A 25,327-nucleotide genomic window follows, 5' to 3' on the forward strand; every position below is an offset into this window, starting at 1 on the left:
GCATCCAAACCCCAAAAATCAAACTCAAAACACCGCCCCAACGTCCATCCTACTTCTTCAACGTCTTCTGCTTCTCGGCATCAATCAACTTCCGCCCTTGCACAACAAGACCCTTTCGACTCCTAACGGCATCCATATACCGCTTCGCCACATTCTCCCGATCCGCCAACTCACCCAAATCCTCCAATTCCTCCTCCGTAGCGGGCACCCAGAACGGATCCTCGTCCAGAGCCTCGAAGCCCGCAAAGATAAGCTGGGGCTGGGCCGCGCCGGACGTACGCTTGCGGATCTCCTCGGCGAATCCGAAGGACTCGGCGACGGGGAGGAGGGCGATGATGGTGAAGAAGGGGGTTCCTTCTTTCATTATCTCGGAGAGAATGCGGCCTCGGCGGCGGGTTATCACGCCGTAGACGCGGCCGAGGACTTCGGCTGTGTGTGGAGAGGGGTGTTAGTTGGTGGGATGGATTTTGGGGAGGAGGAGTACGTACTTGTTGCTTGGATTTCACAGGAGTACATTGCGAGCATGATGCGGGGACTCCAGTCTAGGAAGCCTTGGGTGATGCCCTCGCGGACGAGCCTGATGGAGTCGCCAGTTAGACGGCCCATGTCTAGCTCGTCGCTGGAACTGGCTTCCACAGAAAGATCCTCCAAGAAGACCGCGACACCTTGCATCGGTTCTTGGCAGAGTGGTCCCTGACCTGTTGCCAGTTGGAAGGCGTAGGCGATTTTGTCGCAAAGGTCGCGTGTCAGTAGGGCTTTCAGATCATCGGAAGAAACGACATTCTGCTTGGAGTCCTCAAGCAAGCTAAAAGGTACAGGTTAGCATATGTAAAAGAAATGCTGTCGCAGCTTAGTAGTTGAAAGACTCACAATTTCTCGCAGGTGTTGACTGCAGTAGCATCCACCAAGATGTTAGGGCCAACTCGTCGAGGACCGAATGCAGTGATTCGGTCAACGACATTCTTCCAAAGCTCTTTGTCTTCCCTGACCTCTTCGTTGAACACCTTGTCCAGCTCATCACGGAACTCCTTCAGCGATAGAACGTTACCCTCGCCAACCTCACCAGCGGCGTCAACTTGCGGGGCACCGTCTGCGACTGAAGACTCAGCCTCCGACTTTGACTCGGCAGCCGTGCGCTTCTCTGCCTGGAGGTGCTTGATAGTACCGACTTGTTTGGTCAAGAACTCGGTGACAGCAGCAGGCATTGGCATAACACGCAGTCGGACGGTCATCTGTTTAGACGCGGAGACGGAGAAAACACTTCCCCGGCCCAATTCTGGGTTCTTAGGAGGGGCCATCTCCGCTGCATCGACAATAGTCTCACGGTAGGGAACAATGGCTTCACCTGTCTGGATTTCACAACGGGCAAAACGCTCACGGAGATCCTTGACGCACCGCTCCAAGTGCAATTCACCTGCTGTCAAGATAACGTGTTCACCGCTGGGAAGAACCTCGTACAGTGCACAAGGGTCACTCTGTTCAAGAAGACGCAGGCCAGTAATCATCTTACCAAGATCTGCCGGGTTGACGGGCTCAAGGGCAACGCGGACAATAGGCGGGGTGCTCAGAGAAACACCAGCCAAGTTGATGCTACCTTCGAGTTGACTGCAAAGAGTACCAGTCTTGAGTACATGGCCTGCAAGACCACCGATACCAAAGACCACACCTGCTGGAACAGACTGGAGAGGCTCCAAGCTCCTACCCATGAGCAGGTACAAGTCTGTGACCGTAACCTTCTTTGGCTCCGGGCTTGCATGGGGGTTGGCTGGAGAGAATTTGGGCGGCAACACATAGATTGAGTCTCCGACTGACAGTGTGCCTGAGTAGAGTCGAGCGAAGCCGATGAGATGTTCTGGGTCTTCCTTCTCTACTGGCTCTTCCGGCTCATCGGTCTCGGTAATCAAAGTTGTGTTCTCGAATGCGGATGTCATTCTCTCAAAGCCATCGTTCTGTCCTGCGCTAGCCTCTGCTTGCATCTTCGCAATCTCTTCTCTCTTGCGACGAGCAATCTCTCTAGCCTCGTCAGCAGTCATAGTGCCACCAGCACGCTTCTTGCTTGAGCTCAATTCGCTTTCGGGAATGGCCACCATCTTGCTAATGTAGGCAACAACCGGTTCCTCGGGGCCGGTCTTGAATGTCACCATGGCTTGCTTGATAGACTCGGAGATTTGGTCAGAGCCAGGTGAAGCTTCAATCATATCAGGAAGACGAGTGGCTTGCGCAGCTGGGGGACTTGGGAGATACTCAATGACGGAAACGAGGACAGCCGTAGACAGCGGCAACCACTGAGAGAAGAGTGTGGTCATGATGTTCTTCGGGTCACGCGAGCGGAGAATATAAGGAGGAATGGAAATGTTCAAGGACTTGGTGATCTTCTCCAACAAAACAGGGTCACTATGCAAAGGTCAGTTGGGGGATTCACGTCAAACCATTACGTTCACTGGATTACTCACCCTTTGCCCTTGCCACCGCCAGTGGTCGCTTCATATGCAGCCCAAATGCTGTCCAAAACCAGTTGCACGAACATAGGCTTCAATGCCCTGCCCTTTAGATGCTTCTGTCCTAGCACACGCTTTGTCTTTGGATCCAAGTAAAAATCACCCCAAAGAACTTTCTCCAAGATTGTTCGCTTGATACCAAGTTTCTTCTCGTAGATGGCAGCAAATTGCCTAATGGTAAACGCCCATCCGTCCACGGCACTGCAGAAGATGACGTTGTTCTTCTCGGGCGCGAAGTAAAGGTCCTCATCGTCACGCTCCTCGAACTCGGCGAAGTCGCTCACGCTTTGAACAGACTCGTCCTCCAAAGACTTGTTTTTAGTCTTATCCTTGTCCCGTGCAGCAGCGGCGTTGACACGGTCCTCCATGCGCTCTCGCCACTGCAGATCCTCTTCCATACGCTCGCCCTGGTAGAAACTACCAATGACTGCGTTGACCTGTTCCAAAAGACGGCTAAGATGGGAGTAGGCTTCGCTAGGACTCATCATGAGCTCAGTAACCAGTCGATCCATCTTGTTGATGACAAGGATGGGCTTCAGCTGCTCAACCCAAGTCTGGCGCAGTACGGTCACGGTTTGACTGCAGACACCCTCGACTGCATCGACAAGTACGACAGCACCATCACAAAGGCGAGATGCCGTGGAGACTTCACTGCTGAAGTCGATGTGACCCGGAGAATCGATCAGATTGATCAGATACTCTTTGGGCACGGGCGCAGCATCCGGGCTAGAACGACGAAGCATCGAGAAGAACAGCGAGATAGCTGAAGACTCCATGGTAATACCTCGGAGCTGCTCATCTGGTCGCGAGTCCAAGTAGCGGATCTTGCCCGCCAGCTTGGGCGAGATGATGCCATTGGTGGCTATGAGACTATCCGTCAATGAAGTCTTTCCATGGTCCTAGATGAGCGAAAATCAAAAGAGGCGGTTGATTAGTGAAAGTACCTCGGGCAAGAACGAGAACATTCAGTTGTCGTGTGGACTTACGACGTGGGCGAGAATGCAGATCTAGCGCAAGAATTAGTATATCGCGGGCCTGACATCACAGGTGGGATGGAGGGGCAGGGACTCACATTGCGAATATCTTCCGGCTTTCGCTGCAGGCGAACGAGGTCGTCTACGTTGACCACAGGCATCTTGGCTGGCACTGGTAGCTCTCACTATATTCAGCAAGTCCAGTGGGCGCAAGGTGGTGGGGAGAGCGTAAAGCAGTCGGACTGGCGGAGAAAAAAGTTGCTGAGAAATGGAAATACAACACGCGCTTTCTCTGGGCCCGACAATTAGAATGTTGGAGCCGCGCAAAGAACGACGACCTCGGTTTTAACTTAACTTCGAATGCCGCAAAAGAGAAGTATGGATATCTTTTACTTGAGTTTATTCGTTAATTATTCTAAAAGGTCTAGAACGTGACACTAGTGCTATACAGTTTCGTCATTGCAGTTGACTCATGATGAATCAACCGGATCCTTCGATGTACCTCGAGTCAAGAGCAGGCCTCAACTCTGGTTTCTCTGACTATTGAGAGCAAAATACACCTTGGAAATCGCTATATTACTCCTCGTCAAACGAAAGTTTGATTTTCTTGGCCTTTTTGGACTTCCGAGGCGCTGGTGCTTTGGGCTTAGCCTCGTCGGCCTCTTGCTTATCTTCAGACTTCTCCTCTGGCTCATCCTCGCCCACAACCTTGACCTGTTTCCGCTTTCTAGGGCCCCCGACTTCGGTCAGATTGCTCTGTTTAGCCGTCGAGGTCTCGGTTTGAGACGGCGCATTGTCCTGACCAGTGCCCGCGGGGTTGTCCTTCGCGGAGGTTTCGTCGTCCTTTTGATCTGATCCTCCCCCAACAAGAGCCTCATATTCTGCTTTGGATAACACCTCATTACTCTCTTCGTCGACATAGACGGGCGCATCGTCGTCCTCCTCGTTCTTGTCCTTGAGTTTTCGAGGGCGCGCAGCGGGTCGCTCGAGGCGACCGGAAGTATCGCCATAGTGGCCACGAAGCTTCTGGAGAAAAGCGGGCTCTTTCGCCTCTATAATGATTTTGAGTAGAGTCCGTCAAGTAGGCAAGGCGTGACATACCGTAGGCAAGCTTCGGGTTCTTCGACATGGTCGCGCGGCACAGTGAGGTTGTAGCTCGCTGCTGTCAAGTCAGGATCATGCCGTATACCCACACCCTCATGAAATGATCGTAGATAGCCAGTCAGTCAGAGTAAGCCATTGAAGTTATTGCTATTGACTCTGGTATTTACCCTCGAGTCATAAAGCAAGGTAGTGAAGAATTGTTGAAGAACAGGAAGCAAGTCGGGGCCATGAACAGCTCGCTCGGCGCTAAACCGCAACGGGACACATCGAAAAGTCCAAAGGAGCCGCTCTTCGCGTCTGGTCCTCTCCATCCATCTACCTCCACCCAAGCCCCAATTAATCATGCTCTGCGCAAGTGAGTCCTCCATGATTTGATCTTTTCAAATTGCTACTATTACACACCTGTTTCTAACCAGTTTCCCGCAATAGTCTCCGGAGAGGCCCCCCAAGTGCCGGTCGTCTCTTCCAAGAGCGGTAGGTCTTCCCAGCCTCTAATCGCCAATCGCGCCTTGCTAACACCTCTACAGGCAGTGTCTTCGAGAAGCGCCTAATCGAGGCGTATATTGCCGAGAATGGCAAGGATCCTGTGAATGGCGAAGAGCTCACCACCGACGATCTGATCGATGTCAAGTCGCAGCGCGTTGTTCGACCGCGACCTCCCACCCTGACCTCCATTCCCTCTCTACTCAGTGTATTCCAAGAGGAGTGGGATGCGCTGGCTCTGGAAACATATACCCTACAGCAGAATTTGGCACAAACGCGGCGCGAGCTGAGCGCTGCGCTCTATCAGCATGATGCCGCCGTGCGAGTCATTGCGCGTCTGACGAAGGAGAGAGATGAGGCCCGTGATGCGCTTTCGAAGGTGACCGTTGGTGCTACTCGTGCTGCAGCTGGTGGAGAGGCTATGCAGGTAGACTCTGCTGCCTTGCCTCAGGCGGTGCTGGAGCTGATTGAGAACACACAAGCAAGGTATGTAATCTTGGGAGTCTTGCTAGCCGACCATCATGTAAAAATGCTGACAACGATGCTTTGTTTAAAGCCTCTCGAAGACTCGCCGCAAGCGTCCAGTTCCCGAAGGTTGGGCCACCACTGACTCCATCTCGACATACAAGCCCGCCGAGAGCTCTGAGCCTCTTTACCCTGGAAGCCGCACCATCGCGGTCAACTCGACTGGCGAGCTGGCACTTATTGGCGGTGCCGATGGTGTTGTGGGTGTCTACTCTCTTTCCCAGAAGACCGTCGTACAGACTCTGAAGACGGATGGCCCGGTGACGGATGCTACGTGGGCCGGTGACAAGGCAGTCGTTGGATCAGCCACTGGCTCTGTTAAGGTCTTTGAGAATGGCAGCGAAGTGGCCACCTTTAGTGCCCATGGTGGTGAGGTAACTGCCGTTGCAGTTCATCCCAGTGGTAGCATTGTCGCCTCTGTTGGCGTGGACAAGAGCTATGTCCTCTATGACCTGACTTCCAACACTGCGATTACTCAAATCTGGAGCGATGCCGGTGAGAAGCATCCCCTATCCTTTTTCATCTGATACTTGGAATTTGAAACTAATCTTTTTCATCTAGCATTCTTGTCTGCTACATTCCACCCTGATGGCCATATTCTGGCTGCTGGCAATGCCAATGGGCAAGTCAAGGTCTTTGATGTCCGGACTGGTAATGAAGCGGCCGATTTTGCCATGTCTGGCCCAGTGAAATGTCTTTTCTTCTCCGAGAACGGAACCTCTTTGGCAGCAGTGGCTGCGCAGTCCACCACCGTCTCCATCTGGGACCTGCGAAGCTTCAAGGAAATCAAGGTGCTGGACACCGGCAGCCAGGTCAACTCGATCCACTGGGATTACTCTGGTCAGTTCCTCGTGACTGGTGGCCCTAGCGGAGTGACTGTCCAGCAATGCAACAAGTCGGCCAAGGAATGGTCGGAGCCTCTCCGCAGTGCTGTCCCCGCTGTTTCTGTTACATGGGGATCTGCTGCTCAGACCATTGTCACCATTAACGACGCCGGTGCAGTCACCGTTCTGGCAGCATAATTATGAATTTTTTGGGCAAAACATGTAATTTTAGAGCTGGATATCTGAGTTTCAATGGTGTTTCTTGCGTTTGCGACAGCTCTTGATGCAGGAAAAATTAACAGTCTTTTCTTCACGATCTGAATGATTCATACTCATAAGCACTTTTTTTCTCAAATCTAACTCTCCTAGCAAATTTGCTTCTGAATATTTCGCCTTTAAATTGGCTACTCCCCTCCTACTTTATCTACTTAGCTTCCAATCAAGTACGCAATTCGACTGACTATTGTCTCACCGCCTAGCTTCAGCGATAGTGACCGCCTTGGTAATCACAGCAGAATTGTACCGCCTCCGGGGACTCGGGGTCATCATGTCCACCCAGAACCATCCTCTTGCCTCTACTACCCTGTGGTCATCTTTTATGCCAATTCAAGTTGCCGTCCCGCTATATCCACGTATATTGGGCCTTGGCACTGCTATGAGTGAAGATCCTGGCGTCCAGTTCATGGGCGCCAGGTCCAAGGTGAGCAATGAAACCTCAAGATGGCCCGCGGGGCAAGTGGAAATAGAATGATGGATTTATTGACCATGCATGCCTTCGTTGTATAGCCAACTCAGCGTCACATGTCGGAAGAGTCTAGTGAGGGGGGACAATCGTCCTGGCACCACCATTTTCATCCTCCGCGTCCTGAGATGTCAAGCTCTCGACCTGCCCGATTGCCACCTATAAGAACCCCCCGAGACGGCTTTGACTATCGACGACCAGCGGAGGCCAGACCTCAGGACGACGATGTCATCGATCTGACCAACGAACCTGAGACTCCTCCACAGCGAAGTCAGCATCGCAACGAGAACCGTCTTTCATACTCCTCACGACTCCCGCGCTTTGGAAGAAACATAATGGCCGAGGCAGATATCGTCGATCTGGAGGATGAGCCGGACAACGCTGGAGAAGGACCTTCCAGTAGCCCAGAGGTTCAGTTCGTCAGCGCCACAGTACGCCAGCAACCACCACCTCGAAGGTGGGACCCTGGCAGCCTGCTCCCGACCAACTTCCCGTTGACTCGCAGTCGAAGACCGGAGGAGACGTCGCGATGGCCATCTCTTCCAAGACTTCCGAGACCTCATAATATCATGGCTAGCCAGATAGACGCGCTGTTCCTCGGTTCCAGAGACTCCATCCCAAGCATGCCCACCCCTGGAGTTTTTCTCGACTACGCCTTTCCCTCATTCTCTATGGAACCAGCCTCAACGCAACAAGAAGAGCGACGCCAACGTGAGGCATATAAACCACCTAGCCCAGCCCCGGAAGGATTTTCGCGCACACTGGGTGAAGATGACGTTGCAATTTGCCCCAATTGTGACTGGGAATTAGGAACCGGAGACGGAAAGAAGCAGGAGATTTGGGTTGCGAAGCAGTGTGGTCACGTTCGTATCTCCCTACTTGAGCTAAGCGTCGTATTCATCAACTAACAATTTATGGTTTAGGTCTACTGCGGTGAATGTGCTGAGAACAGGTCTCTCTCCAAGGCCAAAAAGGCACAAGCAGCTCCAAAAACCAAGCCTTTCTCCAAGTGCCAGGTCGAGGGCTGCGGTAAGCCAGTCAGTGCGCCTACCGCCATGCTTCACCTATACCTATGATGCCCTTCCATGACGTCCCAGTTTCCTCATTTGCATGACGGGTGGTGTTTTTTGGTTGCATCTTCATTATTCCTTTTTCTTGTCGATACCCAACTTGCATGGAAATACGGGGCGTTGATTCTCTATCCTCTGGCTTTACTAGTTATCCTCATTCTCGATATCCGAATCATTTTCTGCATTCCTTCTTGCAGTCCTTTCAAACTTGAAATTCAATCTTCCATGTGTAGTTGCAACAAGTACGTAAACAAGGAACAGATGATTCCATCAGATGAGAGGATACTTTGATAGTCAAGGACTGATTGTAGAATCGACTTCATTTCGAGGCATATGATAACTCGCCATTGCAATGCATATCGCATGTGGGAGACCCTGCAATTCCAGGGCATAGTGAAATGGACAAAGAAGTGGAAAAATAGAAGAAAGAAAGAACCCAGTTCTAATAGTACATATGATGCGACGGCAGGACCATAGCCACAGCCAAAAAAAAACGCCACAAAGAAACACCCATAATCTATACACCACGCAGATCACCGTGGTACGGCGACCAGATACCACGCACACTCTCGTTCAGACTCGTGACGGGCTTCTTCTGCAGCTTCAACTTCTCGCCACTGGCATCCTTAAGGATCATGGCCTTTGCCAGGATATCAGTGGGCTCGAGATTACGCACACAGATTGACTTCTCACGACCGTTGATGTAGTGGCCCTTAATAATGGGGTGCTTGGAATGTCGGGGAGAAACACGGATCTCGATCTGGGGGTTTTCGCGGGCGAAGTTGGGGAGGGTCTTGGTGAGGAAGGCCCTGTGAAGGTAGCCGGTCAGTCTCAGAATCAAAGAATATAACATGGAGACTCAAGCTCTACTTACAGCATGCCCCGAGAGCTGCCGCCGTAGTTGCAGTAGTGGAAGTCAAGGCGTTTGCATTGTAGGATAAAGGCACCGACGCCGTTCTGAGGATTCACTTCATCAGCTCCTGACCTAAATTTTCTTCCTCTCTCATCCATCACCCATTCTCAAATCACATACCCTGGCAGCCGTGACCGTCTTGATTCCCTTGACCGGCATTGCTGTGTATTGCGGTTTCAATTCGTTTTGGTTGCCTCCAGTTCTCCCCCGGCACATTTTCAGGTGCACGTGAAGGCGGTGAGCCAGCGCCAAATCCGGCTACAGCGTTAGCCGCGGTTACCGCCCTTGATCCGACCACTGCAGAACGCGACCACTCCTGAAGGGTCAGCTTCTTAGGCTTCATCTGATCTCCCGCATCACGAGCCACGGCTGAGGAGTCGAAATGACTGACAAGCTCCCACCGCCTTTGCTGGCCCTCTTCCAGCCCCGGCCACCCCTTCGCTACATTGTCCCCACAGACCGCGCTCCAGAGGACTGCCCGAAAAGTACCATCTCTGGTGTCGCCCAATATCTTGCTGCTGCAAAGGAGTTCAACGAAGAGTCACCATACAATGCGACCGAGTGTTGGTTGCAGCGCAAATCGCGCGAGAAGGTTGAGAAGCAGGAGACCTTGACCTCTCAGCTGACTGATGGCCTGCAAAACTGTATGATCCATCTACAAGGCCCTTTACATCTTGACTCAAGTCGCTAACGTTTCTGTACTATAACAGTCAATCCCAAGGAGGACCCACAAGCTCGAGGTGATCCATTTAGAACACTCTTCGTTGCACGACTCAGCTACGACGTGAAAGAAGCAGACCTGGAGCGAGAGTTCGGCCGCTTTGGCCCGATTGAGCGTGTAAGACTGCCTTGATCGATAAGACCTTTTCATCTTCAAGATAGCTAATCATCGCCACATACAGATTCGCATTGTCAAGGATACCGTTTCGCCAAAAGCAGAGAAGAAGGCCCACCGAGGATATGCCTTCATCGTCTACGAACGCGAGAAGGACATGAAAGGTATAATTTCCAGATCTTGCACATCACATACGCCCATTGTGAGCTTCTCATTTATGGTAAGAAAGCATTGCTAACACAGTGACCCCGATATCAGCGGCATACAAGGAAACAGATGGCATTCGCATCAAGGATCGACGAGTCCTAGTCGATGTGGAGCGTGGTCGCACAACCAAGGGCTGGAAGCCACGTCGCTTCGGCGGTGGTCTCGGTGGCCGTGGCTACACTAAGGCCATGCCTTCCCGCCCTATGGGACCAGGTTTCAATGCACCATCCGGTCCTGGTGGATTTGGTGGGGGATTCCGTGGCGGCTTCGGTGGTAGAGGTTTCCGTGGCGGAGGCTTCCGCGGTGGTGGTGATCGTTTCGGCGGCCGTGGAGGAATCGGTTACCAAGGTGGCCGCAGTGGCTTCGGAGGGCAAGCACCACCAAATGCACCATCTGGTCCCGGCGGCGGACGCGGAGGTGGTTATGGAGGCGGTTACGGTGGTGGAGGCAGGTTTGACCGTGGTGTGACTGGCAGCAACCGCGAGCCCGTTCGCCCTCGAGACGCATACGCAGACCGCGACCGTCGTGACGACCGTGACCGGGGCGATCGGGGAGATCGTGGAGATCGTGGAGATCGTGGAGACCGCGACGGTGGTGACCGCTACAGAGACAGAGACCGCATGTCAGACCGCAATGGAGATCGGTACCGCGATCGAGAGCGTGACCGTGAGCGCGATAGGTACAGCGGTGGTGGCCGAGAGGACTTTGGACGCAAGCGACCCCGTGAGGATGACGGGTATGATGACAATCGCTCCAGAAGACGATACTAAGCGTTTACCACGTCCTTTTTCCTTTTTTTGTCATGGACACTACCCCCTTCCCTTCCTCAGTCCCAACTTGCTGGTGGGTATCCCTGATACTGTCCGTCTCATGTCCCTTTCCATCGTCCGGGTAAGGGAGGTTAAGACGGCGACCTATGCGCAGATAACAAGGGGGTCTGAAATATCCAGCACGAGCGATCGAAGTTTCACAACACACGCTACTCCTTCATGCTTTCGTTGACCACAGGGTATCCGGTTATCGTGCGATTCCGCTCCCCTGCGCCAACATGCACATAACTTGTGTGATCCCTACGGAGTGTTTTTGTATTCCCCGTTTTCCTTCAAGTCCCCCTCTACATTTTCCTTCTTCAATGTGTTCCAGTCTTTGGAGGGTCCCTCAAGTGACCCTTCCTTTCTCCTTGGGGGTAAGTATGTACTTTAGTCGAAGCAGTCTTTCATATTCAAGTGACGGAAATCAAATGGGGCTACGCTCAGGTAAGACCAGGTAAGGGCCATTGCAATGACATACGCGCAGGCATCTTGCTAGGTAGTTGCAAAAAAATGGAAGTAATACTGTCTATTGGGACCCAGTCTCTACGTAGAAGTTGAGTAGTAAGACTTTTTTTTATATCCAATCTGGTATCTATCATCATAGGCACATCAATCGGAAGAACCCATGCTCTTCCCAAGACAATATATGGGAGGATAAGAAAAAACTGTTCAATATATTTGAAAAGAAATGAAAAAGAAGCGCCCACCCCAAACTCCGTAAGATGCCCTCAGAGAATCTTTTTTTGCATCGACCAGACACAAGTCGACGAACAGAGGCAAAAGAGACAGCAACACGATCAATTCATCTAAGCATCAGTGTCCATGCCACCCTGCTCCAGGATCTTAATCTCTCCAGACTCCCGTGTCCATTGAGCCTTAAGATCGACCTTGAACTCGGAAGATGTCACACCGAACATCTTCAAGATGGTAGTTTGCCGGGAGTCGAGCGTCTCACCCTCACGGCAAATGGGGAAGCCCTCCTGGCCATTGGTCAGCTCGAGCATAACCTTGCCCTTGACCAGACGGGTGGGGATGCCCAATTTGCGCAGGGCAGGCTCAATGGTGTGGCTGACGGGCTCGTCTTGGTCGGCGGGGATCTCACCACCACGAGCAGTGACCAGACCGTTGGGGAGAGTGAAAGAGCGGGTGGCCACGGTGCCGGCACGGGCAAAGTCAGAGGGGCGGAAGTTCTCGAAGTACTGGGTGACGGAGTCGGCGGGGCGAGAGGTGAAGAGCAGACCGACGGCACCGGTCAGGTAAGTGGAGAGACGGTGCAGGTTCTCAGCGGCTTCATTTTCGGGGGTAGTGCCGAGGGCGACGGCCATAACCTTGGTCTTGCCGAAGAAGAGACTGGGAATATAATGTTAGTGGGCTAGTCTTGATCAAGGCATTGAGTGAGCCGAATGATGCGGGATACGGTGATTTCTTTGGATTGATTCCTCAATCACACTCGCATGCCCAATTGCCAGAAAAGACATACCGGCTGTCTCCAAACTCGGCGCGCACATCCTTCAAGTAGGTGTTCCGCATGTTATCCACCGAAAAGACAAACAGGTGATCATATTCCTCGAGACATTCCCGGATATTGGCGTACAGACGGCGAGTCTGCTCCTTGTGGTCCTTCTTGACGGTCTTAGACTCGTGGACGACGCGCGCACGCTTAGAACGAGGCATTTTGAGCTGCTGGAGAAATTAAATAGAAAAGTCAAAGGCGTATGTTTCGTTGTCGTAGCGGTCGAGCGCCCAGTTGTGGCATTAGTTTTTTTCGCTGATAACCGGATCAATAGTTGTGCCGACCTTATCCGACCCCCACTAGCCTCGATGGGGAAACCAGCTGCTCGTTGGTTCTCGACTCCCGCTTCCACGACTTGGTGACTTTCGCGACTTTCGAATACCATCGAAGCCGCCGAGGGAGAACCATGCTGGATTTCATGGACTACGTCCAGCTCGCCTTTGCCGAGGCGACTAATTGGAATCAGGACAATTCCTACTCGGCCCTCACAACTACCGCGCAGTGTAAGTTCGGCTTTCAGGGATGCGCCGAGTTGATCTAACGCGTTCGGTATAGCGATTCTGGAATTCGAGACTCCTGAAAGACTGCGCGTTCGTCTCTCATCACTTTCAACGCCCCATTTTGCAACCAGCTATACCCTTGGAACGGTGGGATTGCTCGATGGATCCATCTCATACCTCTTCAGCACCGTTCCCTTGCATAACACCCCCAGCCGAAGCGCATTGATCCCACTTCGAAAGATCTCTCCGGGCTATCGACAAGTACAAGCTCCCGAGGCTCCAGTACTCACATGGGGATGGGACTCTCTTCTTGATGGCGTTAGGATTCCCGGCCTTAATGGCGGGTTGCGCTCCGCGACTGCCGCACTCAAGAATGGCAACCAATCACCAGAAGACGAGGCGCAACGAAAGGCAACACTTTTGCATGCCTCGCTACATCTGCCATCGCCTACAACATTATATGCGCTATTCCTACGCCGGATGTCTCCAACAACGCAGCTGTCGCTCGCGGTTTGTTCCACCCAGGGACCGCCAATGTCGAAGTCCGCGCCCCAGGCATCCATGCTAGCCCAACTATCCCATGACACTGGCAAGTACTGCAACGAGTACCTTTTCAGTACGGATAACGCGCTCCTTGGTTGGCGTGGTCTCTGGAACTTTGGCGCCGATCCTCGATATACTCCCGACGGTGCACCTCCTCGTCTCTCCCTTCTGTCTGCTGGCGCAGAGGCGTATTACTCCCCAGTCTCCTCAATAATTGGCATGTCAACTGGCCTGCGATTCAGCACACTACCAGCCGCGACTGAAGTGCCATCTTCATCCTCCTCGTCTTCAGCGAGCCACCCCATCTCTACCTTCCCGTATACGTTGACCGTTACTCTCACCCCAATCACCGGCTCTCTATCCACAACGTACTCCCTCCGAGCCTCGCCCAATCTCTCCTTCAGTTCCCGCTTCGGCTTCAACGTATACAGCTGGGAAAGCGAGATGGTTGCCGGATGTGAACTCTGGCGGCGAGCTGCAAAATCCACATCCCCTGCCGACGACGGACTCGAATGGGCCCGCCGTAAAATGCGCCTGCATGACTTTTCCGCTCCTCTCCCGGGCTCCCCGCCAACATCTCCACTACTCTCCGACCCGGTTCAACCCGAGCCGGCTATCACCAAGTCAGATGAGAGCATTGAGGGTGAGGCGAGTGACTCGGTCATTAAGCTTCGCATTGACCAGTCCTGGAATGTGCGATTGCTCTGGGAGGGTCGAGTGAAGGAGTTGTTGGTGAGTGCGGGTGTCGGGCTGGGCCCGGGGTCATTCTCGCTGGCGCCGAATGTTTCCTCCGTGGCGGGGAGTGGGTCGGCGCAGAGTGGAGGCGGTGGTCCTAGCACGTCGTACTGGCGCGGGGTGGGAGTGTCGGTGATGTATTCATCATGAACATGGTGGTATGACTACGATCGGTATTTTCTTTCTTCTGGGTTCTTCCCACAGTCCATACACGTTTCTACATGTTTGGACGTGCGGTTAGCCAACTTCTACGATTACATCCTGCATGTTTTAATAGGCCGCAATACTGGACATATTGGCAGTCCCCCAATGTACATATATTCTCATGACAACATATCTCACGTTTCAAGCTGTTGAACTATTTATGTCGGGCCTGCATCCAAGGCAGCCAGTCCTGGCAGTTAAATTATTAACGGGATATCATTTTAATTCAGGACGACCTTAGATGCGAGCGTTGATGATGTCGACGACTACATTCAAGTTAGTATTCAATACCTCGCATATACTTGATCGGGCAGACTTACAAGCAGGCTTCAAGCTGGCACCGCCAACGAGGAAGCCGTCAACATCGGGCTGGGTAGCGAGCTCACGGCAGTTCTTCTCGCTGACGGAGCCACCGTAGATGACACGGACGTTGTCCTGGGACTGAGCGTCGATGGTCTTGCCGAGCCACTCGCGGATAGCGGCGTGGACCTCCTGGGCCTGCTCGGTGGTAGCAACCTTGCCGGTGCCAATGGCCCAGACGGGCTCGTAGGCGATGACAACCTTAGCCCACTGCTCCTTGGTCAACTCCTTGGCGGCGGCGTTGAGCTGACGGGTGACGACCTCGATGGTCTTGTTGGCCTCGCGCTCCTATACGATTGCAAATAGAATCGGGTGTAAGCGGAGGTTCTTCATCTTGGACCTGTCCCGATGCCCCACACCGGGTCTCGGGAAGGAAAACGGGTAACCGAGTTGGAAATGACGTACCTCGAGGGTCTCACCAATGCAGAAGATGACGGACAGACCACCGTCGATGGCGGCCTTGGTCTTGCGGGCAATGAACTATTGCAAATAGTTGTTAGCATTGGGTTCTCTGTGGGTGGTGGTTGGGCGTGTAGAGCTGGTGCGTTGTTCGTTGCCCGCATCGCGCCGCGGGTTGTACATACCTCGTCAGTCTCCTTCAGGATGACACGGCGCTCGCTGTGGCCAATGACAACCCAGTCAATCTTGGTGTCCTTCAGCTGCTCAACGCTAATCTCGCCGGTGAAAGCACCGTTGGGCTTGTCGAAGACGTTCTGGGCAGCAACGCCGATCTTGGGGTCGGCCAGGCTGCGGGTGAGGGTGAGGTAGAGGGCAGGGGGAGAGATGACGACCTCGGTGGTAGAGTCGAGCTTGGCCGAGTTGAGGTTGTTCACGATGCTGGTGATGCTCTCGGCAACACCGTTCCTATTATGCTGGTCAATTGCGCTGGTCTTGCTTGTTGTAGTACCTTGACTCTCGAGATGGAGGGGCAATCCATTGAGGGATCGCGGGGTAGTGGAGTAGACAAAACGTACATCTTGAAGTTACCACCGACGAAGAATTGGCGAGGCATAGTGATGGATGTGTATGGTATGGAGGTTTTGGGAGATTGAGAATTAAAGAAAGATTGGAAAGAGAATGGATAGGGACGAGGAATGCGGGCGGTTAAAAGAAATGGAGGGGCATGTCCCGAGGATCGGTAGAAGCCTGAGTGGCCAGGCATCCCACCATGACATAACTAGCTGACCGGTTGACCGAGATGCCGGTTCCATGAAAGCTCGACGTAGTCTTACTGCATTGGCTCGAGTCGCGTGAAGATGTATCCAAAGTACCCTTCGTGTGAGAGTGGTGGATGCAGGTCATCTGGTCAGTCTCTATAGGTATAAGTTAGGCCTTTACTTGGCTTGGAGCAAAGCAAAGATCATTCATATTGGTGGCAAGACACAAGCAGTAAATCAGAAAAAAGAAAGAAAATCAAATCAAATCAAATCAAATATCCCAACGATGCCTCCTCATCAGTATTCTCATCACTGTCATCATCAATATTCCCATCATCAGTATTCCAATATGCCAGGATTTCCCACAAACATCGTATATGTCTGTTTGCAAGATCCCGGTCAATTATAGCCGTAATCTGCATACCAATTCCAACGAAAAACAAAACATTATAACATGAGACTTCGAAATAAAGAGGAAACGATATAAACACAGATAAAAACGATAAAAACGCGTTGAGTGTCAAATAAATCCCCCCCCCCCCAAAAAATAGTATAAGTTAATTAGAATCATCCATATGGCCGTCATTGGGATAATCATAGCCGTAATGTGGCATGGGAGGAGGATTCCAGAAAAATGGGCATCTCTCCAACTGCTGCCGCTGCGAATCTTGAATACTCTGTTGTAAAAGTCTGCTCTGGTATTCATACGCTTGTTCCCATCGCTCAAGCTTAGCTTCACACTCCAATAGTCGACGTCGAAGCTCCTGATCGTCCATGCGCTGGATACGATACCACATGTTGATATCGGAAGGCGCAGTCTGAGCAACCTTACCGGCACATCTAGCCCGCCGGATGGGCATGCCATTGGGAAAGCCATTCTTGGAGGCAAGGATATCCGTATAGTGATATCGAGGCTTGTCTCGTCGGCCAAAGTGTCTTCCTCGAGACTTCTGTCGGTATTGAGACCCATGACCGATTGGAGTACGCTTGTTGGGGCTGCCGGACCTGTTCTGGACGGTGATAGATTGATGCTGTGGCTCTTCACAGTCGTCGCGTTCCATGTCGTCTGGATCAGCTTCTTCGGTAGATGAGCTGCCATCTGACTCGGATGAATCTTCGCTCATGGAATTGGCATCCTCGGAATCACTCGACTCAGCTGAAGACTCCGCCTCTTCAATGTCATCATTGTTGCAGTCTCGATTACTAGGAGCAAGGAAAGAGTTAGACCATGTACAAACTTGGCTGATAATGAGACGGGGTTCTCGTATCATAAGAAATCAGAGGGATAACTGATTCTAGAACGGGAGAGCTTACTTATCAGTCGTTGTTTGTCGATTAATTGGTCTATAATGCTGCCGCTGCTCACTGGGGACGGGCGTATGTTGACCCAACTCGAGGCAAGTGAAAGGATTCGTCACTGGTATCGGACGAGGCTGTGGCCCCTGTACAACACCAGCAGAGACAGTGGTAGGATCCGGTTTCATAGATAAATCCTTGGAGATCCACATTGCAGTTGCCACTGCTGGGTGGATAGGTGCAGTGGTCATTGTACGACGCAGAGGAGGCTTAGTAGGCTGCATATCGTTTTCATTTTGACGCTGAGCGAGGTCAACCAAATCTCCCATAGGAGTTCTTGGATAAGGTCTATTATTCAAAGGTCTCTTCATCAAAATAATTTCCATAGAGACTGTTTCATAATCAGCACGGTGGGCATTGCGAGCCTTGGAAGCTCTATCACGCTCCTTTGCATATACGCAGCTCCATTCCACCGAGGGATCCAGTTTCTTTTGCTCGTGGATTAACTGGTTGACATGGGCCCGGCGAGTAGCAGACAATTTCTGATATTGATGGGCTGCCGAGGTCTTATTGGCTCTTTTATGGACCAACTTGTAAAACTCGCTTTGACTTAGATGCATGCGCGTGCGCTCGACCCGGGTCCATGATGGCTTCTGCCCTGGAATTGGATCTGCCTTGAAGAATTGATAACCCTCGTAATTTATGGGTTCGGCAGGCAGTTCTTGTGCATGGGTCAAATTGAGGAGTATATGAGCATCTTGGACATGCCCAGCATTGTCGGTTTGAGGATTGCATGCTGGTTGGGAGGGTGCGGGTTCAGGTTGAGGTTGTGCTTGCGCTTGCGCTTGCGGCTGGGAAATAGGTTGTTTCTCTTGTGCGTCGATTGTGCTCTGGTTAGCCAGATTGCAAGTCGTCATGGTTCTAAAAGAAGAGAAGATGCAACAGAGATGCACATAAATTTTCCAGAGTGTAGGAAAATGAAAACGTTATTATAATGGAGAGCAGAAACCGGACGCAGCCAGGTGAGGCTTTTATATAGATAGAAGACCTGAAGGTTACAGCTAAACACCATTTTCACCCGGGTTTCAACACTCATGATCGTTGGCCTTCACGACGCTGACATTGAACGGGGAAGAAGGAATGCTCGAAATATTCTTTTATTCGGATTTTTTCCGCAATCGGTCATGCAACTTTTAAATTTCGTACTTTTGCGATCGGGCGCTCGCAGTCAGCAGCCTCGTCTTGGGTGCTTCAACCCCCGCAACCCTAAGCTGAGAACCCTTGCTTTCATGTTTTGGGGGCCAGGGCAACTCTAGTTCATTCCCATAAAGTATGTCCGCAAGGTCCCCATTCTTGTCGGCTGATCAAACCGTGCAGCGCGTCAAGGCTGACTAGTAGGGCTGTGGCTATCCCCTAATTCCCAATCATCTTAATACTCTTCTGTTGGCTGTAACAAACTAAATCAATTCCAACGTAGCTGGCTAGGATACAAATGTTTGATTTTCCCTGCGTAGGGGACAAATATGGGCGAGCACAGTCGTACAGGGTGAATGGATGGGTTATGTACATTGAGAAGTACGGGTGTTCCTTGAGGCTCAATGATCCTTGTGCACGGCCCGCTGCAGAGTATAAGATTGCGAATTTTTGAGACTTGTGATTGGATGTGTATCGAATCCGTTCGCGGGGAACTTCATCAATGTTTTCCGTCTTCACGGAGGAGAGGGTTCCATTGGCGCAAGGCTTTCCCTGGTGTTGTACTTGAGGCTCTTCTCCATCACTACACCGACTACCTGTGATATTGTAGACCTCCACAATCAGGGTCAAATTAATCTCCCAGATATAGATTGCGTGGTTTTCAAAAGGTCTTTGTCCGTTCATCTCTGAGAGACCGGAATTCCATTGTTGGATCTTTGTGCTCTTTGTCTTCAATATTGCCTGAAATACAGTACAATAGAATTAATGGATCAAGGGGTTTCATAGATTGTTCACTTTGTTCGGCATTCGATATTTAAGTCCTTCGCTGCACATATATCGGAATTGCTTCAGTAGGATAACTTGTTTAGTTCCTTGAAACCTATACTAAACAATCTAGATTATCTCACTGCACAAGACTTGACCTCAACCAGCTTTTCACCATGCTTATTCCTAAATACGAGACCCCCTCGTGCTGGAAAGGCGCCTTTTGTTTCGCAGCCCAAGATCTTGTTAATCCTCAGAGTGAAATAGCGCAGAGATATCCACATCTCTATCAGGTGTTTCGAGCTCGTCTGGGATCTGCATATGCTGTCCGAAACAACAGGCCGGTCTCGTTATGCTCTCATACCACCTTCCATCATGGGTATAAGGGTTGTCGGAGTGATGGTGACGTATTTCAGAAAAGGGAATGGCCTAATGCGTACGATCGAGCGGATCCAGTCAGGAATGCCACAGGTAACCGCATGAAGCACATGTGTAGCGAGCTGAAGGATCGTATGGACGTGTATGGCTTAGCCGGCGAAGGAAGTAAGTTGAGTCCCGTCTTTTCCCGTTTGCCTTTAAACCCCCAATTGCCTCGTGATTCTGGTTTGCTAACAATCTCTTAGCTTTCGGTTCAGTATTTCTTGCCCGTGAGCGAGACAATGACAACAATAAACCCGAAAATCTCCAACACTATGCCGTCAAAGTTCAGGGCCACGAGACTTTGCTTGGTGCTTTGCAGGCGAATCATTGCGATCCTCCCAATGGACCGGTCCCAGAAAACCAAGAGTCCCTTCGATATATTCCTGAAGAAGCGATGATCATGCTATTTCTCTCTGAGAGTGACAGGTTTCCCACCCTAGACTCGGTCTACACCCATGACCGCTTCCAAGCCATTGTTATGTCTCCATGTGTTGACTACAACTCTGATCGACAACCGTCACCACCAGGCAATTTCTCTCGTAGATTCCCTGGATTTACAGCAAGATACTTGCTAACCAAGGATCATAGACCATTGCTCAACGCGGATGAGGGACGCAAAATTGCAACGCAGCTTTTTCAGGCGATGAGACAGTTGGCTGATATGAACGCTTGGCACAATGACATCTCAGTCAACAACATCCTCGTGGATAAGAATCTGAATGTAAGTCTAACCCCTATCTTAATACCCCCAAAAGTTTTCAATGCTAACTTCATCTTTCATCTTTAGGCTCAGATGATCGACCTCGGAGATATTGCTTTCGGATTAGACGAGCGAGCCTTCTTCGAGCGCAACTACGCGTACGTTCCTTTCCAGGAGTATCAACTCTCCCCCGAACTTGCACAGCAGATTACCACCAGGTTTGGTATGTCCGTTTATGCCGATGTGACTCATGATTTGAGACATGAGGTTATGTGGAAATTCGCTACCATAATCTATGGAATCCTTCATGGCTTCTGGCCATGGAACGAGCCCCCTAAAAATGGAGATGCTCACCCAGAACTGCTGGACGCTCGGGTATTCACTGATCCTCAACAGATCCTACCCCGGAGGTATCGTATTATTAATGATCCTCTGCCTATTGACGAGAATTTGCCACAGGACTGTAAGGATGTGCTGCAGGCGATGTTCAGTAAGAATCCGGAGGATCGGCCCACACTTGCTGAGTTGGAGGGTTATCCTTGGTTTTCGCAGTGGGCACGAGAGACTCAGTTCTATGAGAGGCCGTTCTCTAGGGACTTTCGGCATGCGTGCACGAGAAGAAGCAAGTGATGATACCCTGTATCTTATTTTGGTACTATTCAGCCCCAGTAGGCATATTCCCAATGTTTTGGGGCTGTAGATCTTCTGACATTTCCAGGCGGCCCAGTCACAAACTTATGCACGTCATTCATTACTTTGACTATTAACGAATCATAATTCATTACAATACTCTCACCACGTAAGATGTAGAAAAAGGTTATCGGATTGGTGCGGTTTTACTGACCCGACAACCAATCATAATATAATACCGTACGATAGGCAGCCATTTTAATATCTTGCAGGTTGGAAATAATAATAGAACGCTAAGAACAACAAAAGAGATCGTCAGATAGAAATGAGGCTCAAGTCAAGTGCCCGCCCTCATGCTGAATATGGCAAGTGCTCATGCACATCGATACAACGGGGTAAAACGGGGGCCACCGTCGTCATCGTCTGAGGCTGTCCAGACGGGCTTGAAGGTCGTCATCACCAGCGTCACCCGGCCCACCACCACCGCCGATAGCCTGAGCAACCCGAGTTCCGCCTGTAGTTTCTTTGTGTATCTCGCCCGACGGTGTCTCACCCAGCTGTTATTAGACCGGTTAGCAATTGGCACGAGATCAAGGCCACAAGTAGAAGAACGAACCGCCTGAGTCAAGTCGACACCGATTTCATCAAGGACTTCCTTGACAATATCCTCGCCTTCCGCTTCGTCATCCTCCATGCCGGTTGCCTCATCAATCGCGTCATCCATCATCTCCTGTCGTTCATCCATGATTTCGTTCTCGCGTTCGAATTCCATCGTGATGCGCTGTAGGGCCGGGAGGTTCATTTGCCTATTCATGCTGCCCAACAGCATCGTTGCGCCCTTCATCGACTGCATCATCTGCTCATTGCTCCGAACGGTCTGCAGTGTAACAACGGTGAGTCTCTCGAGTATGTCATTTCCTGGAGCGGGTTCTCTCGTACCTGGATGCGAAGCGAGATGGCCTGTAATTGTGTGCGCATTTGGTAGAATTTCTGGATATACCTGATAGGACAAAGACAGTCCGTCAGTTCAGTCTGCGACAAATAGAGGCGAATGGTGGGACCTGTAGCCCACTCACCGTCTCGTCCGAACCAAGTCCTTAGCCTGGATCTTGCAAGCTCCAATCTGGCCATTCTTGGCGCTCTTCTTGATATCCTGCACCAGTTTCTTCTCTTGGTTCTCCAACTTTGTGCGCTCGCGATCCAGTTCACGCTGCGTTCGATCGAGGGCCCGTTGGTGTTTGCGAAGACGCTCCGCTGGCGTCATGCGCTTGCCAAATGCCCATTCGACAATCTGCGACTCGAATCAGTATTGAATAAATGTTTGACACTGTACAGGAGAGCTCACATTCATGGTGGGTGTGGGGGGGGAAGAAGGGGATCTGGAAAGAGCAGTTGGGGCCGTGCCTATTGACCAGACAGGCAGTGACATCAAGCGGGACAGCGGCACCGATCAGGTAAGATAACGGGAATTTACTGCCGTCTTCCAATCTTACCGCCCAGTCACATGCCAACTCTAAACCTATTTAGTTTAGTCCCTGGCCTGCACATCACTCTAACTACAGCAAACTAGACACAAGGATGCCTAGAAATGCCTAGTAATATTGGATAGGCTGGGAGATCTGGCCTGCACTAATTTGGATGGTTAAGGAGAGTCTTAGCCCTAAGTCTAGTATCATGCGTACTTGTTCCATACTAGGGAATCTGTGTCAGAGAACGCAAACTGTAGCCTACTGATGCCAGGGGTTGGGTATAAAAGGGCTAATGGATAACAGCCACTTAAGGCTTTTTGCTAAGGACGCAACGGTTCCACGAAATCCTTTTGTAGTTCTTCGTCAAACACATTTTCTGGTACTCCACTTCAATCCAGGACCCTCTACGACGGGTGCCATGTATATATTCCGTTCAATGTTTAATTAGTGCATTGATCGAACTAGCCAATAGATCCATACATAAGCAAAACGTATAGTCATAGAAATAATATTCAGCGTATCAACCCCTTCTTGCTCACTTTGCTCATTCCAAATAGACGATCACCGCCTCGCTGGACTTGACCTCTAAATCGACAGTGCCGCCATTTATCGACAATGAGGACTTCGTGTATTTTTTGACCTTCTTTTCGGTACGCGGATCTTCATATACCCATTGTGTTCCGTCGAATGAGATCGTCTCTGCAGTTGCCGCCGCTCCGTTTGGACTGCTCAGTTTCTTCACCTCGGCTGTCTTAACGTCATCACCAACAGACAAGGCTACCCTCACCGCATCGTTCTCGCTCAACGATCCATCAGACTGACGCAAGTTGATTATTGCTACTCTCGCGATGCTGCCGTTCTCATACGCTGCATAGGATGACAAAAATGGCGAGTCCAGGTCGATATTGGTTACACGGGTGTTCCCGCTCGACCCCATGAATTCAGCACTGAATATATGGGAATAAAATGCAGGTAGTACCTCACCGTGAGTGTGGTTGATGTTGGGTCTCCAGAGAGAAAAGGGAAATTTAGTTCCGCATTGAATGTTTACTCCTGTGACACCCTGGGAAAATCAGCGATGATCGTAGGGTGAGCGTGCCTTGTTAACCAACGTACGATCGACATAGCGTATAGAGAGAAGTCAATTTGCCATAGGGCGGACCCGAGGCTTCCTTCAAGCTGGATGTACTTTGTACCATTCCCCAGGGTGTTGCCAACTTCTGCAAGATAGACGGGGATGTTACGTTTTGGGTTTCTGAGGTATTTCACTGCCTTGCGTATGAATTCAGACCCTTTCACAACGGCAGTATGATTTAATAGATCGGCTAATTAGTGAGCATGGGCACCCTAGGCAATGGAAAGCTCACGTACCTTGGATATCTGTGTTGGGGTTTTCTTGTGTTTGGTAGCTAATTTACACGTTAGTTATCATCTTCAACGGCGCATAGTACTCACTAATGCATTGCCACAGATTTCATGCGGTCCGCGTACTGCTCCAGTCCATTCTCGAATAGGTCGGGTCTGCCGATCAGTATGTGACTCAAAAACAGATTGTTGAACCTATAGCCTACATTTTCCAGTCTTTACTCGTGCCCCCTGGAAAGTGTGTTCTACCTCCGGTCTCGCTTGATAGGACGACACCCTGCCAAATCGATGAACTTCCAACCCCAACGGCGTCATCAATGGCGTCAGTCCACTGCGCCCATTCCTTTGCGTATGATTCCATTTTTTCCCTCTTGTCTCCCCCTTTGAATCGACCATAATTATTCGGTTCGTTACCCAGTTCAAAAGCAAACAGACGATCCTTCCCAATGGCCCTGTAGGCGGCGCGGGAAAAAGCAATTGAGTTGTTGAGATTCTGCTCGGCCCAAGGAATATCCAGCATGAACTGGGCGGTTGGAAAATTGGCAAAGCTTTCAAAAAAGGAAGGCCCGATCTGTATGCCTTTTGGTATACCACTTCCGACTTCACTGGGTGGGATAGTGATTGCTTCTTTTTGGCTCGCGTTGAACGTTCCATGGTCACTAGATAGTAAGCCTTAAATTCAGATAGATAATAGAACGCATCTGGAATATGGAGTTATTACAGTGAGGTTCCTCCAACGCGAATCAAAGGCCTTGCCTGGGTTTTGTTTGCAATAACCTGGACTAAGTTTCGGGACGCAATATCGGGAGAGGTTTTGTTTCCTGATGGACTCTTAGCTTTATCGACACCTCATTGAGACTCGCCAGTCATACCACCATAGTAGACAAAACTAGTTTCTTCAAATGCAAATCCGAGAAAGGAAGGGTTCACGGCTGCAGACGCATAATGAGGAACATTATGTGAAACGTTGATGGGTATGAATGATGCACCGGCAGCGGTCACTAGATAAAGTACTGAAATGAAGTTCATCATTGACACAAATTGATAGCTTCAAAATGCGCCCTTAATCTTGGCTTACCTTCTTGTATTTATCTATCGTCAATTGATCTTCTGCAGATCTTACCTGATCTATTTAATAAGCATGGAGGCGCAATACAGACTCGCACGGACTATATGATATCATTGCTGCTTAGCATATGTTACGGCCCCCAGCCTTGATAGAATACCGTGATTGTTTATCTTATTTTCTTATTAAATATATTACTCACAGTATGCTCGTCAGCATGGCTTTTTTTTATCAAAGAAGGCACAAAAGATAGACTGTAACCAACAAAAGCTATAATCCTAGGAGTTATTATTTGAATATTTGAAATAAATTCTGACTAATCCCCTTTAGGCGTCCACTCATGACAGTACCGGAGAGGAAACTTATAGCTGATGGCTTCGAATACCAGTTTGATGTCAATTACCTGTCGCATTTCACAATGAT

The 25,327-nt window shown here is 50.7% G+C and overlaps 13 protein-coding genes across 13 annotated transcripts; 5 read left to right on the plus strand and 8 right to left on the minus strand.

Moving 5' to 3' along the window:
- Positions 1 to 49: 49 nt before the first annotated feature.
- On the minus strand, positions 50 to 3,633 carry N7496_006723 (GTPase RIA1; the record flags this gene model as incomplete). The annotated part of the gene is made up of 6 exons (XM_056699652.1): positions 50 to 429; positions 489 to 805; positions 871 to 2,394; positions 2,454 to 3,397; positions 3,485 to 3,505; positions 3,571 to 3,633. 6 exons carry the CDS (start codon positions 3,631 to 3,633, stop codon positions 50 to 52), a joined length of 3,249 nt encoding a protein of 1,082 aa, XP_056555065.1.
- A 415-nt stretch (positions 3,634 to 4,048) lies between these two features.
- Positions 4,049 to 4,601, minus strand: N7496_006724 (DUF4604 domain-containing protein; the record flags this gene model as incomplete). Its single annotated transcript, XM_056699653.1, has 2 exons — positions 4,049 to 4,524; positions 4,574 to 4,601. 2 exons carry the CDS (start codon positions 4,599 to 4,601, stop codon positions 4,049 to 4,051), a joined length of 504 nt encoding a protein of 167 aa, XP_056555066.1.
- A 317-nt stretch (positions 4,602 to 4,918) lies between these two features.
- N7496_006725 (pre-mRNA-processing factor 19 family protein) lies at positions 4,919 to 6,606 on the plus strand (the record flags this gene model as incomplete). Its single annotated transcript, XM_056699654.1, has 5 exons — positions 4,919 to 4,931; positions 5,006 to 5,050; positions 5,104 to 5,545; positions 5,616 to 6,079; positions 6,146 to 6,606. The coding sequence occupies 5 exons, from the start codon at positions 4,919 to 4,921 to the stop codon at positions 6,604 to 6,606; spliced, it is 1,425 nt and encodes a 474-aa protein (XP_056555067.1).
- Positions 6,607 to 6,955: 349 nt separating this feature from the next.
- On the plus strand, positions 6,956 to 8,226 carry N7496_006726 (putative RING finger domain protein; the record flags this gene model as incomplete). Its single annotated transcript, XM_056699655.1, has 3 exons — positions 6,956 to 7,108; positions 7,195 to 8,013; positions 8,074 to 8,226. The coding sequence occupies 3 exons, from the start codon at positions 6,956 to 6,958 to the stop codon at positions 8,224 to 8,226; spliced, it is 1,125 nt and encodes a 374-aa protein (XP_056555068.1).
- Positions 8,227 to 8,737: 511 nt separating this feature from the next.
- Positions 8,738 to 9,292, minus strand: N7496_006727 (mitochondrial 54S ribosomal protein mL43; the record flags this gene model as incomplete). Its single annotated transcript, XM_056699656.1, has 3 exons — positions 8,738 to 9,029; positions 9,095 to 9,177; positions 9,254 to 9,292. 3 exons carry the CDS (start codon positions 9,290 to 9,292, stop codon positions 8,738 to 8,740), a joined length of 414 nt encoding a protein of 137 aa, XP_056555069.1.
- Positions 9,293 to 9,515: 223 nt separating this feature from the next.
- Positions 9,516 to 10,945, plus strand: N7496_006728 (U1 small nuclear ribonucleoprotein 70 kDa; the record flags this gene model as incomplete). Its single annotated transcript, XM_056699657.1, has 4 exons — positions 9,516 to 9,777; positions 9,844 to 9,971; positions 10,036 to 10,132; positions 10,227 to 10,945. The coding sequence occupies 4 exons, from the start codon at positions 9,516 to 9,518 to the stop codon at positions 10,943 to 10,945; spliced, it is 1,206 nt and encodes a 401-aa protein (XP_056555070.1).
- An 848-nt stretch (positions 10,946 to 11,793) lies between these two features.
- N7496_006729 (ribosome assembly factor MRT4) lies at positions 11,794 to 12,661 on the minus strand (the record flags this gene model as incomplete). Its single annotated transcript, XM_056699658.1, has 2 exons — positions 11,794 to 12,337; positions 12,468 to 12,661. 2 exons carry the CDS (start codon positions 12,659 to 12,661, stop codon positions 11,794 to 11,796), a joined length of 738 nt encoding a protein of 245 aa, XP_056555071.1.
- A 245-nt stretch (positions 12,662 to 12,906) lies between these two features.
- On the plus strand, positions 12,907 to 14,428 carry N7496_006730 (mitochondrial distribution and morphology protein 10; the record flags this gene model as incomplete). Its single annotated transcript, XM_056699659.1, has 2 exons — positions 12,907 to 13,003; positions 13,056 to 14,428. The coding sequence occupies 2 exons, from the start codon at positions 12,907 to 12,909 to the stop codon at positions 14,426 to 14,428; spliced, it is 1,470 nt and encodes a 489-aa protein (XP_056555072.1).
- Positions 14,429 to 14,719: 291 nt separating this feature from the next.
- N7496_006731 (triose-phosphate isomerase TPI1) lies at positions 14,720 to 15,854 on the minus strand (the record flags this gene model as incomplete). Its single annotated transcript, XM_056699660.1, has 5 exons — positions 14,720 to 14,748; positions 14,803 to 15,130; positions 15,248 to 15,322; positions 15,427 to 15,706; positions 15,817 to 15,854. 5 exons carry the CDS (start codon positions 15,852 to 15,854, stop codon positions 14,720 to 14,722), a joined length of 750 nt encoding a protein of 249 aa, XP_056555073.1.
- A 702-nt stretch (positions 15,855 to 16,556) lies between these two features.
- N7496_006732 (uncharacterized protein) lies at positions 16,557 to 18,212 on the minus strand (the record flags this gene model as incomplete). The annotated part of the gene is made up of 2 exons (XM_056699661.1): positions 16,557 to 17,202; positions 17,314 to 18,212. The coding sequence occupies 2 exons, from the start codon at positions 18,210 to 18,212 to the stop codon at positions 16,557 to 16,559; spliced, it is 1,545 nt and encodes a 514-aa protein (XP_056555074.1).
- A 1,218-nt stretch (positions 18,213 to 19,430) lies between these two features.
- Positions 19,431 to 21,004, plus strand: N7496_006733 (Protein kinase domain-containing protein; the record flags this gene model as incomplete). The annotated part of the gene is made up of 3 exons (XM_056699662.1): positions 19,431 to 19,797; positions 19,878 to 20,395; positions 20,462 to 21,004. 3 exons carry the CDS (start codon positions 19,431 to 19,433, stop codon positions 21,002 to 21,004), a joined length of 1,428 nt encoding a protein of 475 aa, XP_056555075.1.
- Positions 21,005 to 21,420: 416 nt separating this feature from the next.
- On the minus strand, positions 21,421 to 22,355 carry N7496_006734 (ESCRT-III subunit protein DID4; the record flags this gene model as incomplete). Its single annotated transcript, XM_056699663.1, has 5 exons — positions 21,421 to 21,561; positions 21,621 to 21,881; positions 21,944 to 22,004; positions 22,081 to 22,295; positions 22,350 to 22,355. 5 exons carry the CDS (start codon positions 22,353 to 22,355, stop codon positions 21,421 to 21,423), a joined length of 684 nt encoding a protein of 227 aa, XP_056555076.1.
- Positions 22,356 to 23,017: 662 nt separating this feature from the next.
- On the minus strand, positions 23,018 to 24,870 carry N7496_006735 (glycosyl hydrolase family 79 C-terminal domain-containing protein; the record flags this gene model as incomplete). Its single annotated transcript, XM_056699664.1, has 7 exons — positions 23,018 to 23,536; positions 23,590 to 23,798; positions 23,845 to 23,882; positions 23,929 to 23,994; positions 24,045 to 24,497; positions 24,560 to 24,659; positions 24,711 to 24,870. 7 exons carry the CDS (start codon positions 24,868 to 24,870, stop codon positions 23,018 to 23,020), a joined length of 1,545 nt encoding a protein of 514 aa, XP_056555077.1.
- Positions 24,871 to 25,327: the final 457 nt, after the last annotated feature.

Source organism: Penicillium cataractarum (genome assembly GCF_028827025.1).
Source record: "Penicillium cataractarum strain IBT 29864 chromosome Unknown utg000005l, whole genome shotgun sequence".
In the NCBI taxonomy this organism is placed as follows: domain Eukaryota; kingdom Fungi; phylum Ascomycota; class Eurotiomycetes; order Eurotiales; family Aspergillaceae; genus Penicillium; species Penicillium cataractarum.